Here is a 19,431-nt window from a genome sequence, read left to right as displayed (position 1 = left end):
TAGTGATGCTAATTTTCAGTAGTCAAAATCTATTTCTACACTTCTAACAGAGATGAACTAATGGAATCATAAGAAATAAAATATAAATTCATATAAATATAAGGTTGACTATATAAAGTACTCAACTCATGGAGATTAAACAACCCACTAATAAATGATGTATGTAGAGATTGCTGAGGAAATCAAAAAGGAAATTTTAAAGAATTTACATTAAGACATAACATATGAAAATTTATAGAAATAATGAAGGAAAATTTTTTTTCTCTTTAAAATTTATTTATTTATTTATTTATTTACACCAGCCTGCAGTTTTCCTTCCCTTCTCTTCTTCTAGTCCCTCCCCCACCTCTCTTTCACCACCTCCCTATTGTGTCCACCCCCGATCCATTTCTCCTCCATTTCTGTTTAGGAAATGGCAGGCCTCCAATGGATATAAGAAAATGGCATGTCAAATTACAGTGATAGTGAACATCTCCCCATTTATTAAGGTTGGACAAGGTGACCCAAAATAAAGAGTAGGGTCCCAAAAGTCAGCAAAAGAGTCAGAGACATCCTGTGTTCCCACTGTTAGCAGTTCCACGGGATGACCAAGATACATAGCTATAACATATAAGCAGAGTGTCAATGTGAATGTGAATGACAGTTGTGTGTCATGGGCATTTTGAGGGGCCACTAGTGGTGGAATCAGTTTTTATCCCCAGTGCTTGATTTGGCTCTTTGGAGCCCATTCCCTATGGATATGGGATACCTTGCTCAGTCTAGATAAGAAGGAGGGGTGGCAGTGGAGAAGACCTTGATACTACCTCAAGTGATGTGACAGACTTTGTTGATCCCCATTGGAGGCCTCACCCTCTCTGAGGAGTGGATGGGAGGTGGGGTTTGGAGAAACGGGGAGGTGGACGGAATGGGAAGACAGGAGGGAGAGGCAACTAGAATTGGTATGTAAAATAAGATTGTTTAAAAATAATTTTAAAAGTTAAAAACTAAAAACAAAAGTTCATAGCTGAGTACTTCATCACAAAATTTGAGATTTGTAATATCTCTTTAGATCTCTACCCCAATTTTTGAATTGGATATTTTGGTATTTTTGGTATTTGTTTTTTTTTTAGTTCTTTACATATTTTGGATATTAAACCATTATTGGATGTGAAACTGATAAAAAGAATCTTTTCCCATTCTGTAAGCTCTTTCTTTGATTAACTGTGTTATTGGCCTTCCACGTGTAGTTTTATGTCAGGATCTTCAATTCTATTCAATTGATGAATGTGTCTAGTTATGGCCAGTATAATGAGATATTTATTACTATATCTCTGTAGGACAACTTAAAATCAGGGATGATAATACCTCCAGCAGTTTACTCTCAACAGACGAATCTTAATTTGCTGAGAACCACTTAAAGAAATACTGAACATTCTTAGCCATCAGGGAAATAGAAATCAAAACTACTTTGAGATTCTGTTTTATACCTGTCAGAATAGTTAAGATGCAAAACACAAGTGACAGCTCATGCTGGCAAGTATGTGGAGCAAGGGGAACACTCCTTCATTGCTAGTAGGAGTGAAAACTTGTCCAGTCACTATGGAAATCCAAATTGTAATTCCTCAGAAAATTGGGAATGCTACCTCAAGATCCATCTATACCACTTCTGGGAATACACCCAAAGGAAGTTACAGCTTACCACAAGGACACTTGCTCAACTCTGTTCATAGTAGCTATATTCATAATAAACAGAACCTGGAAACAACCTAGATGTCCTTCAACTAAATAACGGAAAAAGAAAATCTGGTGCATTTATTTAATGGAATATTACTCAACTGTTAAAAACAATGACATCATGAAATTTGCAGGAAAATTGATGGGACTAGAAAAAAATCACTGAGGGACATAACTCAGGCCCACAAAGATAAATATGGTAGATAATCATTTATAAGTGGATATTAGCTGTTAAGGAAATGATAACCAAGCTATAATCTGTAGTACCAAGGAGGTTAAGTAAAGAGGAGTTCTCTGTGTGTAGGGGTGATGCGTGGAGCTTCCTGAGAATGGTAAATAAAATAGAATTTGCTGGTGGATTTGTATATGTGGGGACCAGAACAAGAGGAATCAGGTAGGTATGGGGAGAAAAGATGAAGGGTAGGCGCCTAAAAGGAAGCAGATGTGTTTCTGAGTCTTTTTGCCTGCTCTTTGGACTCTTTCCATCCTATTAGGTTGCCTTGTACAGGCGCAATATGAGGGCCTTTGCCTTGTCTTATTGTATCTTGTTTTGTCATGTTTTATCATTGTCTCTGGGAGTCCTGATCTTTTTTGAATGGAGGAGAAGAAGAAGTGGATCTGGAGGAAAGGAGAGGTGGCTGCGAGCTGGGAGGAGTAGAAGAAGGGAAAACTATGTATGTATTGTATGAGAGAAAAACCTATTTTAAATAAAGAATAGAACTATCTCAAATAAATAGGTTAATGGCATACTTGAAGGTTTTGGAAATATAAGAAAAAGCAAAATCATATAAAAGTAGGCAGTAACCATCAAACTCAGCCTAAATAAAAATAAATAGAATGTAACAGACATACAAAAAATGATTCATTATAAACAGTCAATTAACAAAAACAAGTTATTTGAAAATATGAACAAAATGGACAATTTTTTTCCTCATTTTTTTTTATTAAAGATTTCCATCTCCTTCCCTCCTCCGCCCCCTTCCCTTCCCTCCCTTCCACCCATACCCCCACTCCACCCCTCTCCAAGACAAAGAGCCATCAGGGTTCCCTTCACTATGTTAAGTCCAAGGTCCTCCCAGCTCCCCTTAAGTCCAGGAAGGTGAGCAACCAAACTGACAAGGCTCACAGTGAGCCCGTCCATGTTGTAGAGTTCATGTTCATTGCCGTTGTCCTTGGTTTCTCAGTCCTCCTCCACCGTCAGCCACATTCAGAGAGTCCGGTTTGGTCCCCTGTTCCATCAGTCCCAATCCAACTGGACTTGGTGATCTCCCGTTAGATCTGTCCCACCGTCTCAATGGGTAAACGCACTCCTCACGGTCCTGACTTCCTTGCTCATGATCTCCCTCCTTTTGTTCCTCATCGGGACCTTGGGAGCTCAGTCCAGTGCTCCTATGTGGGGCTCTGTCATTTTCTCCATCCAATGCCAGGTGAAGGTTCTATGGTGATATGCAAGATATTCATGAGTATGGCAATAGGATCTGTACATTTCTGGCACCCTCTCCTCAGCTGCCCAAGGACCTAGCTGGGGGTGTCTTCCTGGACACCTGGGAACCCCTCTAGAGTCAAGTCTCTGCCAACCCTAGAATGGATCCCTTAAGTAAGATATATAATTCCTTGTTCCCATATCCACCCTTCCTATATCCCAACCATCCTATTCCACCAAGCTCTTCCCATCCTAGAGTACTACTCGGCGGTAAAAAACAATGACATCTTGAATTTTGCATGCAAATGGAGGGAAATAGAAAACACCATCCTGAGTGAGGTAACCCAGGCCCAAAAAGATGAACATGGGATGTACTCACTCATAATTGGGTTCTAGCCATAAATAAAGGACATCAAGCCTATAATTCGTAAAAAAATCCTAGAGAAGCTATATAAGAAGGTGAACCCAAGGAAAAACATATAGTTATCCTCCTGGATACTGGAAGTAGACAAGATTGCCGGACAAAAAATGGGAACATGGAGGTGGGGTGGGATGGGGGGAGGGGGGGATGGGGAGAGAAAAGTGTGAAGTGGAGGATGGGAAAATGGACAATTCTTAACCAGAAGTAGAGAACAAGCCCAGATTAATAAAATTTGAGAACAAAAGGAAATCATTCCAATAGACACAATAAATTCAGAGAATTATAAGAACATACCCTCAAAACTTATACTCCACTAAATTGGAAACGTTAAGAGAAATGGTTGAATTTCTAGGTGCATCTTCTATGTTAACATTAAACCAAGATAAAATAAATAATACATTTTTTCCAGCAATGGGATTAAAATTGCCTTAAAAATAAAGCCTCCCAAGTAAATGAATGCCAAAAAATGAGATGGATTTACTGCAGTATTATACTGAAATTCCAAAGAGCATCTAATATCAATACTACTCAAATTATTTCATAAAAAGAAGGCTTTCAATTCTTTCTATAAAGTCATTATCACTGTAATACCAAAGAAAGATCAAGACATGATAAAAATAAAAATTATAGAATGATCTTATGAATAAACATGTTGCAAAAATTATCAATAAAAACCTCCTAAACTGAATTCAGAAGCAGATTAAAAAGATTATTAATCATGATCAAATTTCCTTTATTACAATTATTCAGGGATGGTTCAACATATGCACATCAATAAGGATAATGAATTTCATGAGTGAATTACATAAATTCAGAGGCAGAAATCACAGTTTCATACTCCACTGGATGCCCCCCATCCCACACCATATATCCGGGCAGCAATCATTAGACTTAGTGCATTGTTAAAAGAAAAAGATGTATAGTGAGGAGGAAATTCGAGGGGTATGTTTTGAGGGGATGTTGAGGAGGCAAATGGTGGTAGATATGATCATATTTCATTCTGTACATGCATAAAATTTTCAGGAAGAAATAAAAATTATAAAATTTACCAAGCCAAGAAAAAGTATACTCAGAAGGGTACTCTGGGATTGTTTTAGTAAAGTTCGAAAGACCAACAACAGAACAGGCAAACTATAAATTAACAGCTGCTGGAAGGAAGAACATAGGCAATAGGAAGTGAGGTGGTCATGTCTTTTAAGCTAGAATCCAAGAAATTGGGTGTTTTCAGCAATGCAGGCCAGTAAATAGCTGCACAACAGAAGTGTAGAGAGTTTTCAAAAAAACACTAAAGAAGTCCAGAGTTTTAAAGCAAGTATCATCTAGATTCTTGCCATCATCTAAAAGAGAAAGAAAGAAGAAAAGTGATATCCTTTTGAATTGGAAACACTCTAAGATGCTCCACAAGGGGAGGGGCTTCTAGGAGGGATAAGTGTGTGATCTGATTAGGAGATAAGTATTCCTACCAACATCCTACCATGTCTGGGGTAATCAACTTTCTTGAGCCCACATGACTGACAGTCTGAGCTGGATTCGCTCTTAAGGCAGTAGTATGAAATGTTCTAATCTTTGGAGCAGATCAGAATGCCCTGTTTCTTTCCAGAGCCAACAGTAGAACTCAGAGTGCATCATCTGACTAGGAAGAAACATTTTTCCCTTATTGGGTCTCAACAAAGCCCTGATATGTCCACATTTTCATATGGTATTTTAAATCCTAAAGAGAAGCAGTTGTGATATTTTCCTTCCTAGTGTTACCAGGAAAACAGAAGGTAGGCTTCAAAGTCAACTAGAAGTGAGGCTCCCTCTTTAGGGGTCTCTAAGGGAGCTAACCACATAACAGTGTCCCTTGTAACAGTAGGGACCTTAAATCATGTAAGAGATGGGCTGCAATCAGGGTGTAGAGTGGTTTAGCATATCCACACTGGCTGACATTCCTGTCTTAGAAGGGGACCACGATGGGGTTAGAATGTTATGGGACTATCTCAGTTCATATTGTCTGCAAACATGAAGAAATAAAATTAAGGCAACAGCTGATTACACTAGATTCAAACATTAAGAACATCATTACTAAGACTGTCAAATATAAAATCCATTTTCAACATGAAGATCAAGATATCCAGTTCTAAAGCTTCTCACAAAAAGGACTAGTATCTGGACCAGAGTTTTGGTCATGGCTTTATCTATAGCTTGCAAGCAGAGAAGCTCTCTTTGAGGAGAGAGCATAAAACGAAACGAAAAGCTGTTGTCCTAAACACACCTGGCATTTCTGGCCAATAACCAGGACAGAAACAGGGGTATTGCTGGTTTCTGGCAAGGACAAGAATTAAGCTGATACTTTGATGTCCCTACCCGGAAAGAGTTTGGGCAGTCTCTAGTTCCTGTTTTCTCAACATTATAGTAGGAACCTGAGAAAACAAATCTGTAAAAGCAGCCTAAACGATTGTTCAGTTCTAGAAAAGCATTGATACATGATACATGGGGTATCCTCAAAAAGGGGACCCACTAACTACTGCTTCTATCATGACATGGTAACAGGTATAGTTAGTGGGTAAACAATGAGGTCGTTATAATACATACCAGAGAGCTTGTAGCTGCTTCATGGATGCTGCTCCATTTCTAGAGGTGTCAAACAGGATGTCTTCTCATGATTATCATCTTTTATAGTCTAATGTTTATTATTCTTTACTAGAAGGATTTCCTCATGTGTGTCTAGCTCCTGATCAACTCATAAATTACTTAATAATATATAAAAGGCATCTTATCAACTCATTTTTTTCTACTTTATGACATTCAAATTCAAAGACAGTGATTTAAACTAGTTATAACCTATTCTATAAAAGTTCTCAAGAAAATGATGACAAAATTCATAAAACAGGATTGTTCCCCATAAAAATGTCACTTCCATAGGTTTAGTAGGTTCTTGGTATTGTTCTTTCTCCAAATGAACTATGTTCTTGGCTATATGGTCTTTTAGGGAAGTCCTGCTATTCTTATCTAATTTTGTATTTCCCGATGGACTTTGAGGTTAGTTTTAGAAGCTCACAGTAACTGAAATCTAAACTTATTTTATGAAAGTCTTACTCAGGCTGTCTTTCTGCTTCATTTAACAATTAGAAATAATAATCCCTAGGGATCATTTGGCATACATGCTTTTTATTGTGGCTGTGTTTCCTGTGTACCCAATGAGTCAGATATGTACCCATCTCCTGAGTCCCACTGATAACCTCAATTCTAGCATCTGACCTCTGAGTAAGTAGTTTCATACCATGATGATTAGACACACAGGAACCAAATCATCCCCAGCCTTTTTATCTGTTATTCTTCTAACATGCACCCATGAGTCAGAACTATTCTGGAAAGTCGTGATTCTCTCATCAATTCAGAGATAACATTGTTTCTCTCCATTGATATAATCCTTCTGACACTGTACGTTTTTGTGTCCTAACTAACCTTTCAGTAGCCTCTCGGCAAGTATTTGTAACATACCTTACCTAGAGTTAAGTTAAGATTCCACAAGTTAAGAATCTAATTTAATAGGCTCATTTTTATTGCAGATGCCAAGCCCAAGACAAGGCCACTATAGTTCTCATCAAGGGCTGAGTTAATAGTTTTTTTCCAGTTTATTTATTTTTTATTAAAAATTGCCATCTCCTCCCCTCCTTCTCCCCCTTCCCTCCCCTCCCCTCCACCCATACCCCAACTCCCTCCCTCTCCAGGCCAAAGAGCCATCAGGGTTCTCTACACTATGTTGAGTCCAAGGTCCTCCCAACTCCCTCCAGGTCCAGGAAGGTGAGCAACCAAACTGACAAGGCTCACACAGAGCCCGTACATGTCGTAGAGACCAAGCCCATTGCCATTGTCCTTTGCTCCTCGGTCAGCCTCCACCATCAGCCACTTTCAGAGAGTCCGATTTGGTCGCATGTTCCATCAGTCCCATTCCAAGTGGACTTCCTGAGTGAGAACCTTCACCTGGCATTGGATGGAGAAAATGACAGAGCCCCACATAGGAGCACTGGACTGAGCTCCCAAGGTCCCGATGAGGAACAAAAGGAGGGAGATCATGAGCAAGGAAGTCAGGACCGTGAGGAGTGCGTTTACCCATTGAGACGGTGGGACAGATCTAACAGGAGATCACCAAGTCCAGTTGGAATGGAACTGATGGAACAGGGGACCAAACCGGGCTCTCTGAATGTGGCTGACAGTGGAGGAGGACTGAGAAACTAAGGACAACAGCAATGAATGTGAACTCTACAGCATGGACGAGCTCACTGAGTTAATAGTTTTAACGTAAAAATAGATGAGAAAAGAGATTTGTACTTTCTAGTGGGTAGTTTGTAAATAGCAGAGATATCTCAGCTAGTTCTTTTTTTGGGGGGGGGGGGGTCGAGACAGGTTTTTCCCTGTAGTTTCTAGAGCCTGTCCTGGAACTAGCTCTTGTAGACCAGGCTGGCCTCGAACTCAGAGATCCGCCTGCCTCTGCCTCCCGAGTGCTGGGATTAAAGGCGTGCGCCACCACCGCCAGGCCTTCTCAGCTAGTTCTTAAGTCTGTTAAGTCCAAGATCAAAGAGAAGCCGATCTGAGGCCTGGAGACCACTTTCCTGTTACATCCTCATATAGCACAAGGGAAAACAGACACCCTCAAGCCTCTTGTATACAGATATTAATTATGTTTATAAGATCAAACATTTCATGACCTTATCATTTCCTAAGACTCCCACATCTTACTACCATCAGATTGGGCATAGGTGTATTTTAGTAGATATCAACATTCAAGCTGTAGTAAATGCAAAAGAAAAAAAGAAATGAAAGCTAAGGAAAAGAGAGACTATGTTGATCTACTTAAAAACAGGGTAGAATCACAGAAATACACCTCTACTTTCTAATTTATTTAGATATGTGGCCCCAGATGAAAAATATACTCTGTATCTGTGTATGCTTTCATTTTCTCATCTGTTTAATTGCCCAAATTAGCTCCTAATTTCTTGGATTGATGTGAATAGCAAAAATTTAAAATAAAGTGCATTAAAAACAGCACCTGTCTCATATGGAATGGTCTGTTTTAAGATATTGCATTGTTATTTTGGCTATTTTGCCCATATTCACTCATTTATTTCTAATATAAATTAAGCAAAATAAATTTTACTATTCATACTATATATCTGAAGAAATTAAGAGCCAGAAATCTTAAGCTACTGACTCAAATGTCTCAAAATTTATAGGTTTTGCTCTGAAGACTTAAACCCATTTTTTCTCCTTTTTGGCATCTTAAGATGCAAATTATTGCCCCTGTTTTCACTTGTTATTCAACCTGTCCCTCCATACCTATATCCAAACATTTTGTGCAGAATTTTCTACTGGTGAAACTGTTAATTACTTAGACTGTGTTATTTCTTGGATTTTAACTGGGAATCTTTCTGAGGAAGGTGAAAGATTGTGATCTGTACTTAATTAAAGGTCATGGGAAGTTTAAGAGACAATCATTGTTGACATGTTGGGTGAGTACCGATTCAGTCAGAATTTAGGACAGGTCTCTTCATGTCCTCCTCATTTAGTTGCCTCTGATTGTTTTGTAGTTGTATCTAGCCATAAAAATGACTACTTTAGAAATTTCTATTTCCATAAAATGTCAAAGATAAGTTATTTTATGTTTTGTAAATTTTTTTTATTTTAATAGACTTAATTACTTTGATAACAGTTCTGCTTTCATAGAAAAACTGATCAGAAAGTGAAGTTGTGTTTCTAATATTTCCTCTCTTCAAATAGACTTTACTTTCCCTGGTGTCATGGACGCATATGTTGAAAATAATGAATATGGTGCAGGTATTGAAATTAATGAATCTACATGTATTCTCCGTTTTTCATTCAAAGTCCGTTGTTTGAATTAGGGTTCTCTGTTGATTATGCATACCCCTTGAGTTGACCAGTGAATACTGACATTTGGTCCCCATTGAAGTATCATGCAGAATAATACTGATGCTGTGAAATATGCAGCAATCTTATTTTTTGTGGCTTGAATGTAAAATGTTTCCTCATGGGTTCACATGCTTTCAACACTTTTGTCCAAGCTGGTAATGTTGTTTGAAAAGGTTGTGGATCCATTATGAAGTCGAGTCTTGCCAGAGAAGGTAAGTGACTGGAGGTAGATTTTGATGATTTTATACCTGATTTCCACTTCCCAAGAATTTCCCATTTCTTGTTTTGACTAGATGTGAGAAATATTAGCCTTCCCCATGCCAATCTAGTACTACCTAACTCTCAATGTGACTTTCTGGAAATGAGACAAAAGACAAGCTTGTCCTCCAATAAATCACTTCGAGGATAAAGAAAGTTATTAATATACTGTTATTTCTTTCCCCTATCATTCTTATTTTCATTTAACCCACTTTGACTTCTGGGTTTCTACTGGGCAAAACAATTCTGGTTCTAGCCACAAGACAAACTCATACAGTTACCTTAGAAATTGCACACATTTTTGTTTGCTAAAGGCCAATTTGCTTGGCTTGTTCAGGACTGGCAAAGCATCCTGGTATTAGATGACTTCATCAGCAAACTTCAGAATTATTTTGCTGGAGTTATGTATTTTTATATGCTAACAGATTGATAATTGTTTATCATACAAATACTGTGATGAATGTCTAAAAGATTTCTCCATTTCCAGATTGAGTGTAGCTTCAGAATAAGAACAAATTAAAGGCCACAAGATAGGCATGATGATAGACTGATAAAGATGCTTAGCATGTCAAAATATGTGCTCTCTTATCCAGGGATGATTACCAAGATACATATTTAAAATGAGGTACTCTGGTTTCCTAATAAAAAGAAAACTTGGCACAGACATGCACACAGGATTTTTCCATAGTATAAAAAAAATCAAGATGTCAAGAAAACATACACAAAAGAAGAATGGAATTGAGACTCCATGCATGACTGTGTAATGTGGCAAAATACAAACTGATTTCCTTATCTGAATAACACTAATACTTTGGGGGAAATAGAGATAGGGTGGTCAGATAATATGAGTTTTTTTAGAGAAACACTGTATAGTTTCCAAAGTTTTAAAACCAGAAGAATAGTTCAATTTTTTTAAAAACCAATAAATCACCACTTATTGTTGATCCTACACTTAGCAAATCTGATCTATATGCGATCAGAATCATACTTACCTACTCTATATTACTTTACAGAAGGTGATGACCATGTTCATTTGAATTCGTGTGAAAATCCACTGCCTTCCAAAAAGAACTGTACTGTTGTAGATAATTGGTCACCCAAAGAAGACCAGTCTATGTGTATTCATCTCAGTAGTCACTGCCCACTTCATCACCTCCTACCTCCCAGCCCCAGTTACTGGATCTTCATTCCAGTTATTCACCCATGCTTCATTCTGTTCCTCTAGTGAACCAAATCTTGCCCTTTAAAGGAATTGAAATTACTTTAAAATTCAAAATAAAAAGTTCTTCTCTTGCCTTTCAGGTCATTGATTTATTCTCATGGTTCAGATAGAAGCCTAACGATTTGCTTTTATAAATAAGGACTCTCTGAACTCATTCCCTCTCAGATAATCTTGGGTTTTTTAATATTTGTCTCTATTAGAAATGCTTTAGCTTGTTTAATTTCATGCTGTCTCCTTACCATCAATCACAGAGAAGAATCAAATGGAATGTAACCTCAACAAGAGGATTGATCTTTTAAATATTCACTGATAAATGTCATTATGCATTATGTAACATACTGCCTAGTACATAATGTGTGTGTGTGTGTGTGTGTGTGTGTGTGTGTGTGAAGGTGTATAAATGTCTTGAGGTGTACATGTGTGTGGAGGTCAGAGATAAACCTCAAGTTTATTAGTCAGGCTTCAGGCATTATCATCTTACTTTGCGATTGAGTTTCTCATTCTCCTGGAATTTGATTAGACTAGGCTGATTTGCCTGTAAGCCACATGGACCCTCCTATCTCTGTTTCCTCAAAACTGGGATTACAAGCATGTACTACCATTTCTGCTTTTGTATGGGTGCTGGGGATCAAACTCAGGTCTTCATGCCTGCACAATAAGCATTTTACAAACTTAGGCAGCTCTACAGCCCAAGCATAATCACTTTTAAAAAGACTGTTTGGGTGTGTGTGTCCTCATCCATGCAACATGTGTGTGGAGAGCATAGGAAAAACAAGCTCAGCAGTTATTCATACAGGGTCTCTAATTCATATAGAATCCAACAAACAGGCCTTGCTGGCCAGCCAATAAATCCCAATTATCTGTTTCTCATCACCTCCCCTGGGCTGGTACTACAATCACAACATTACCAATTCTGGCTTTTTATCTGAAATATATAGAATAAATTTACAACATCATGTTTTCATGACAACCACTTTACCATTTAAGCCATCACACTACTGCCTCAATGAATATGTCTTGAATAAATACAAATATTAAAATCTCTGATGATCAACCTAAGCTATCTGTAAAACTGCCTGTATTAAAAAACAATTAGATACAATTTACCATATTTCCAGGAGGCATCTCTGTTGAATGAGATAAATTTTAAACTGATGAGTATCTCACATGCTGGCCTCATGTAACATGTGAATTATATTAAATAAATATCAAATTATGCCATTAAGTAATGAAAATAGATTCATACAATTTGATTCCAAAATATGAAAATCTCTTAAAATTTGAGTAACGTTGGACTGATTATAACATTGTCCACCAGAGCTATATGATTAAGAGAATCTATTATTTGTCAAAAAAAAGAGACAATGCAATTATCAGATTTTACAAAAAGGTTTTAAATGATGACTTTGATTTTGACCTTTCTTTTTATATTTATATTAAATGTAGATTAGATTGCCAATAATCATTATCAAATTAAAACTCAAGATATGTTAGCCAGGCATCAATTTTGTTTTTAAACATATTACAAATGTCATATTTTATAAAATTAATATCTATAAAATGATGAGGCTAGATTTACAGACAAATAACCATGTTAGTTATAACACTGAAATGCCAGTAAATTCATGATAATGTCTCCATGATAATTTAATGATAGAATTCTAATGAGACTGTTTCGTTAACACAGCTGACTTCTGTAAACGCTGCACAAATCTACAAATGGTGAGATTTAGTTATTATGCAAAGTATCCCAACTTCTCGGTAATCAGAAGATAGAATTTCACAGGAAAATAAAAGACTCTGGGTGACAACAGAAGAATACAAGCCCATCTTCCATATATCTGACTGCCATCAGGGGTCCCTACCCCTGCTCTCCTTCTCAGACATAGTGTTCACCGATGTCTCAGCTCTGTGTATAACTCTATTTTTTCCAGCTCTTCTTCAGGTCCATCCTGTTCCTACAAAAATTAGTAGTTAGCTTTAAAGATTCTGCTTTACACATGTGGTTTTAATATAGCATCAAAATACTCTTCCAAGATATTTAATTCACTAAAATATCACATTTTATTTCTCTAATCAGAAAAAATCCAGCTGGGACCTTATCTGTTTTCATTAGGAAATACGATAAGATTTTTCTTCCATGAGACTCTTGGTGATTCAGACAAGAAGATGGATATATACCTGTGGTGAGCTGACCGTTGTATTCTTGGCTGAATGCTGTTTTCCCAGACCTCAGTTCTGCTGTTGTATACATAAGCCAGATGGATCCTGCTGGCTGCATAGACACTCTCCAAACCAAGTCAGGAACTGGATAATTGTCTTGGTTCCCAGAGTGGAGTTCAAGCTTGATCTGTTCTCTGAATTCTGTCTGTTTCCTACAGCTTGATACCCACCTTTCTGGACCTCCCCTGTTAAGGGGAATTTGAAAACAAACAGTACAAAAAATGTCTATCAACATTTCTTTAAGTGAGCTCTGTGAGAATTTACCTTGTCACCTTCACAGATGGTATGTGTTTAATTAGTCTACTTTTCAAACAATGACAGTGAATTTTGAATGAAGCAACTGTGAAGACATTTCTTTATATCTTTTGCCATAGTGATGTTGTATTTAAACTCTCCAAGAGGAGCAAGTAGTGAATATTTCCTGAAATTTTGAGACAAACAAATCTTTTTGTTCAATGAAACTTAGCTAGTGTTTTGAAAAACAATTTTGTTTTGAGAATCTAGCATGATTGTATAATTATGTAGGAATATTTATATAATATATAATTTAAAAATACCTTTTAAATTATATACTATATTATATGTTTATATATAATTATATATTATGCACACAAATACATACATACATACATACATACATACATACATACATACATACAGAGAAAGGGAGGGTTTATATGTGTAGCATGGCTGTCCTGGAACTCGTTCTGTAGACTAGGCTGACCTCGAACTTAGAGATCAGCCTACCACTGCTGGGATTAAAGGCCTGGACCACCACCGCCTGTCTAAAAATGTATTCTTAAAAATTAACTTCTTTATAAAATTGCTGAATTTTCTGGTAGGTATTTTCCAAGCCGAACAGTTTCCTTGATGTATTACATGTCTTAACTCCTTTTCCAGTCTGAGTTGAACTGTGTAAATAATTTATGACACAAATGATAAAATGTGCAGTTTCTACATATGGCATTTGATGGTGGCACTAGAATAAAATTTAGAGGAAGAGAGCAGGAATGGATGTCTTTAATAATATTTGACTAACCTCAAAATCAATGTGAACACATTTTTAGACTAACTTTAGCCTGTATTTTTAAAATATATTTAACATTTGTTTGTGTAACTGCATCTTCTGCTTGCTGCATCTTTTCTACAGAGTAGAAATAAGTTTCAGTGGGAACCCAGGGGCTATAAGGATCTCTGTCTGGCAGAGGCTGGCAGAGGCTGGCAGAGGCTGGCAGAGGTACAGCTGGAGTTCATTACTGAGTGTGAGATAGATTTGTCAGCCTCTTCTCACTAGACATTCTGCCCTAGACATGTTGTGAGGCTGTGAAGCTCCCTATTTGCTCTCCACTAACTAGAGAACTGATACTATTAAAAAAGGGTGCAAGAAAGAGAAAGGAGGAGGAGTTACCTTTGTAGGTAGAGTCTTCCTACTTGATACCTATTTGAGGAGTTATCTAGAGAATATGATGACTTTTTCTTGTTGATTGATATTTGAATGAACAACTACCCTAGAGCCTTTATCCATGTGTGTTTGTCAGAAATGATCCAGAGAGAGAGAGAGAGAGAGAGAGAGAGAGAGAGAGAGAGAGAGAGAGAGAGAGAGAGAGAGAGAAGGGAACTTCTGAAATATGCTTCCTAAGATAGGTATTACATATTTATATATTTGTGTTTAAGGAATGTCTCAGGTCAGTCACTATGAATGAGCTAGGAATCTTAATAGGTAGCATTCTAGGGACATTCGGTACGCCTATTATTTTTCACCATTTTCTTTCCCATAAAAGAAGCAAATGCAAACCATTATGAATAAGGACCACTATCATAACATACATGTACTTCCTGAGACACCAGAAACAGTAGACTAACTGACAATGTTCTCTCTAGAAATACTTCATGCAGGAATTTGACAATATGCTAAGTGGTTATCTTTGTCCTGTTCTTGTTTGTTAGCCTTCTTTTTTTTAAAAAAAAAATACGGAGCTACAAAAACACAAGCTTTCCACCTACCTAAACCAAGTTGGATTGCTTTCTATTGTTACCTTGTTGGAAGAGCAGGGCAGGCACACTGTTCCTATGTTCTTTCTCAGTGGTGCACTGTTTTCTTTGACCTGCAGACACTCAGTGATAGATCTGTTAGAATGGCATGCTATGGGTCACCAAGCATGGGTCTTCAAATTTGTTCAGATGTCAGATCTTTGTTGGTGTTTCTTCTGCTTTGTTTTGCTTTCCTTGCTACTGTGGAAGGAAACAGCTGGCAATGTTGGCTTTACTCAAGTGTGTCATGCTGACCATTGAATCACCAAGATCTGTAAATGTTTACTTTTGAATTCCAGAAGATCTCATAGATTTTTTTGTATCTAGGATACAGATTATTCACATCTTCTTTTAGAATGAGCACATAAGAGTTTGTGTCATGATTAGCATGAAACAAAGTGTCGTCCCTTGGTACAGATAGGATTTTCTTCCACTGATTAAGTGTGTTATGGGATTTCTTCTTTCCCTTTTTGTGTTTTTAATATGGGATAGAAGAGTATGCAATGGTGTCTTAAAAATCTTGGCTTTCCAAAATAATGCCATTCTGAACAAGGTTTGGTTGGTATTTTCTTTAGATGCTTGTTCTGCTCTAAGAGTGTCTTAATTTGGGAAAATTTTCCTTATTCTCATCTATACTGTGAAGGGACTCAGTGAAAAACTTTTCAACAAGACACCTCAGAAGGAAGAAATGAATTTAAGACAGGCTTTAACTTTACCTTTGTCTTCTATACATATTATGTTTAGGATCAAAGGTGTTTTTTGTTGAGAAGTCCATTAAGAGTACTGGTGGTGCCCATGCTCTCAAAATAACATTCTCTGTAATTTTCATAAAATGATAGAAAGAGTAGAGATGGTGAACCAATGAATAGAAAACCCTGTCTCTCTAAAGAGAAGCTTATATAAGATCTCTAAGATCACTCATGCAGAAGCTTTCCATGAAAGTAGGTGCTTGCATTTCCTCTTCTGTATCCAGGAGGCAGAGGCCTTTGTGAATGACTTTCACCATGTTGTTGGTGAGTAATACAACCTATTCTAACTCTCCTCCTCTATTGGAGTAGCCAGCATTTTAACACCATTCCGCAAATTACAGAACATAAGAAAAAAGGAAAAGCAGATACAGGGTGACACTGTCAAAATCCCTAGAGATTTCAAAATTTTACTTCTGCATGACAGACTGTTTATTTATCTAATTTCACACTTGGATAGTGAATCATTAAACCAGAATGAAAATGGACATTTTGCTTCTCAGGAGTCTCCTTCCTTTTTAAGATGGCCAATGAAAAAGCTGAGTTTTTCATCACTTAAACAAAGAAAGAGTATTTGGAAATCATCTTTTCTACATCTCATTTATCCATAGCATTCTAATTAGACCATATGACATCGGGAATCTACACAGCTACTGGGTGAAACTACTCTCTGTTCACCGAGGTGACCTTGCTTTTTGCTTTATGCTTCTTATTCCTTTTTATTTCCTCGTAAAATTAAGAAAAGCCTATTGTTAGAAATATGTATATTGAGTCTTTCAGAGTTATTATATATAGCACGGAGGAAAAGATTTTCTTTTTGCTTTTACATTGTGAGAACACACATAACCCAGTATATTCTAATAGCATCATTTTGTGAGTCCTTATTTTGCTTAACCTTATGAAAAATATTTGAATATTATGATTATTATCTTTCATAATAATTAAGTGTTCAAATAACTAAAACTGTATTTTTTAAAATTTAGGTTTAGCAAAACACAATTATCCATGCATTCTGATAAATTCTGAGGTGCTCCAGGATTCCAGCATCAATTGTGCCATAGGGAGTTTATCCACTTAAGCCCTAATAAACAAAGCATCTCAAAATCTTCTGGAGAAAAGCAAAGCTTCACAATTAATGTAAATCAAAATAACGTACTTGGTAATCTAAAGGCATTAAACAAGTCCTCATAGCTCTTCCGGTTGCAGGCGCTTCAGGAGCCGCCGGTTACCGTCCAGCCATGGCCAAGTCCAAGAACCACACCACACACAACCAGTCCCGGAAATGGCACAGAAATGGCATCAAGAAACCCCGGTCACAAAGATACGAATCTCTCAAGGGGGTCGACCCCAAGTTCCTGAGGAACATGCGTTTTGCCAAGAAGCACAACAAGAAAGGCCTGAAGAAGATACAGGCAAATAATGCAAAGGCCGCGAGTGCACGTGCAGAGGCCATCAAGGCCCTGGTGAAGCCCCAGGTGGTGAAGCCCAAGGTGCCAAAGAGCCCCAGCCGCAAATTCACCCGTCTCGCTTTCATCGCTCACCCCAAGCTTGGGAAGCGGATTAGAAGCTACATGGCCAGGAGTCGTAGGCTCCAAAAAACAAAGCCCAAGGTGCAAGCCAAGGCAGAGGCCTTAGCTGCAGCTCAGGCTCCCAAAGGTGCCCAGGCCCCTGAGAAGGCCCCATAAGAAAGGTCTCAGTCTGCCAGTGTGAAGAGATGGACTGGTGTGGATATCTACACAGTGTCTGCAGATGGTCAGGACCTTGTGCTGTTTTTACAAATAAACTTGAGGCAAGTTCTGTTAAAAAAAAAAAAAACAAAAAAAAAAAAAAAACAAGTCCTCATAACACATGGGAGAGAAAAGTTGACACAGTTGTAGTAATTGAAGCTCAGTAGATTCATTAGTTGTTACTCAAACTAAGCATTTTTAGTGGGGTTTTCAGATCAGATTTTGTTTTGTTCACTTGTGAAATGGTGTATATTATGGGCACTAAAAGCAAATGTGAATGAACAGAGCCATCATATAGATTAGATTTATATGAAGCACAGTTTACAATGCCAATGCTAGGATTTTATAATTCAACCTAAATTGGAGAAAATACATATATAAATATTTACTGTCTTGGTCAAGTCCTTCACACTCATAACCAGAAGCTCTAGGAAGCCCCAATATTTTAGAGACTCTGAGGTTGATATCCTTAAATATGTTTTATTTTTTCTTTACTGAAAATCATTTTTTTCTCACGTGATATATTCTAAATATGGTAGACTTTCTGTTAGTGGAGCTTGCCAGTGAGATTCCTGTTTCAGTTCTGAATTTTTTCATTTCCAGATTTCCCTCAGTTTAACCCTTTTTTATTGATTGTATTTCTACTTTTATTCATTTCCTTCCACTGTTTGTTGTTTCTATAAAAATTTTTAAAGGGATTTCTTCATTTTCTCTTTAAGTACGTCTATCATATTCATAAAAGCTATATTAAGGTTCTTGACTACATGTTCTTCAGTTAAATTGCACTGCTCAGGCCTCAGTAGGGTTGCTGGGCCTAATGGAGACATATTTTCTAGGCTATTATTGATTGTGTTTTTATGCTGGTGTCTGGGCATCTGGGTTTGGGTTGTTGTAATTCTAGGTGCTGATACTTTGTCTTATCTTTGTTGGGTGAATGTTTTGTTCCTCGGGATCTGCTTGCCCTCTCTGATTCATAGGAGGATGTGGTGAGTGTGTGTTGTCTGGAGGGGAATTCTTCTGGAATACTGTCAGGTGTGGTCACTTGGGATTCTGTATAAAACATTTTTCTAGGTACTGAGAACTGATACTTAGGAATGTGGACAGTTGTGGGAGGCAGGAGGCCCGCAGAAATGAGGAAAGCAGGGTGTTCCATCAGGATCTGTTTAGCCCCCTGGGGTTGGAGTAGAGGAGGAAAGGAGTGGGGATGAGACTGAAAGACTGTATTTGGAAGAGAGGAGGGGTACTAAAGATCTGAAAATTACTTACATGCTTCACTGTCTTGTTTGTTTCTTTGGCAGATGTTGCTGGTAGGTTCCCAGTAGATCCTTGCTGGACTGGGAGTAAGATAAAAGGATGAGTGACTTGGGAAGGGAGTTTAGAGGAGATGGTACAGAGAATAAGAGAGACGGCTGCAGTGGCCAATCTATAAAGTCATCTTGGGTGAGCTTCTCTCCTTGCACACCTTTTAAAAGCTCCACTAGTGTGTAATTATTCTGAGTATCAATAATTTTGTGTCGGGCTCAGTCACCTTCCCCATCTGTCGCCAGCTGGAGGTTCCCTCACGGTCCTGACTTTCTTTCTCATGTTCTCTCTCCTTCTGCTCCTCATCAGGACCTTGGGAGCTCAGTCCTGTGCTCCAATGTGGGGCTCTGTCATTTTCTTCATCTATCGTCAGGTGGAGGTTCTTCTTATTATCTTCTCAAGGATCCCAAATTTATAGGCTCGATGTCCTTTAATTATGGCTAGAAACCGATTAT

The 19,431-nt window shown here is 37.8% G+C and overlaps 1 protein-coding gene across 1 annotated transcript; it reads left to right on the top strand.

Annotated features, from left to right (window-relative positions):
- The first annotated feature begins 17,183 nt into the window (after positions 1–17,183).
- On the top strand, positions 17,184–17,750 carry LOC119824201 (60S ribosomal protein L29-like). Its single transcript, XM_038344350.1, has one exon. The coding sequence runs from the start codon at positions 17,186–17,188 to the stop codon at positions 17,630–17,632; it is 447 nt and encodes a 148-aa protein (XP_038200278.1). The 5' UTR covers positions 17,184–17,185; the 3' UTR covers positions 17,633–17,750.
- The last annotated feature ends 1,681 nt before the right edge of the window (positions 17,751–19,431 follow it).

The sequence above is a fragment of the Arvicola amphibius genome, chromosome 10 (genome assembly GCF_903992535.2).
Source record: "Arvicola amphibius chromosome 10, mArvAmp1.2, whole genome shotgun sequence".
Lineage (NCBI taxonomy): Eukaryota > Metazoa > Chordata > Mammalia > Rodentia > Cricetidae > Arvicola > Arvicola amphibius.
Note: the sequence above shows the minus strand (reverse complement) of the source record. Positions and strands in the feature narration are given on the sequence as shown.

Bases quoted from the DNA above. Each gene is read 5' to 3' on its own strand.
- LOC119824201 (XM_038344350.1), top strand. From the start codon at position 17,186: ATGGCCAAGTCCAAGAACCACACCACACACAACCAGTCCCGGAAATGG.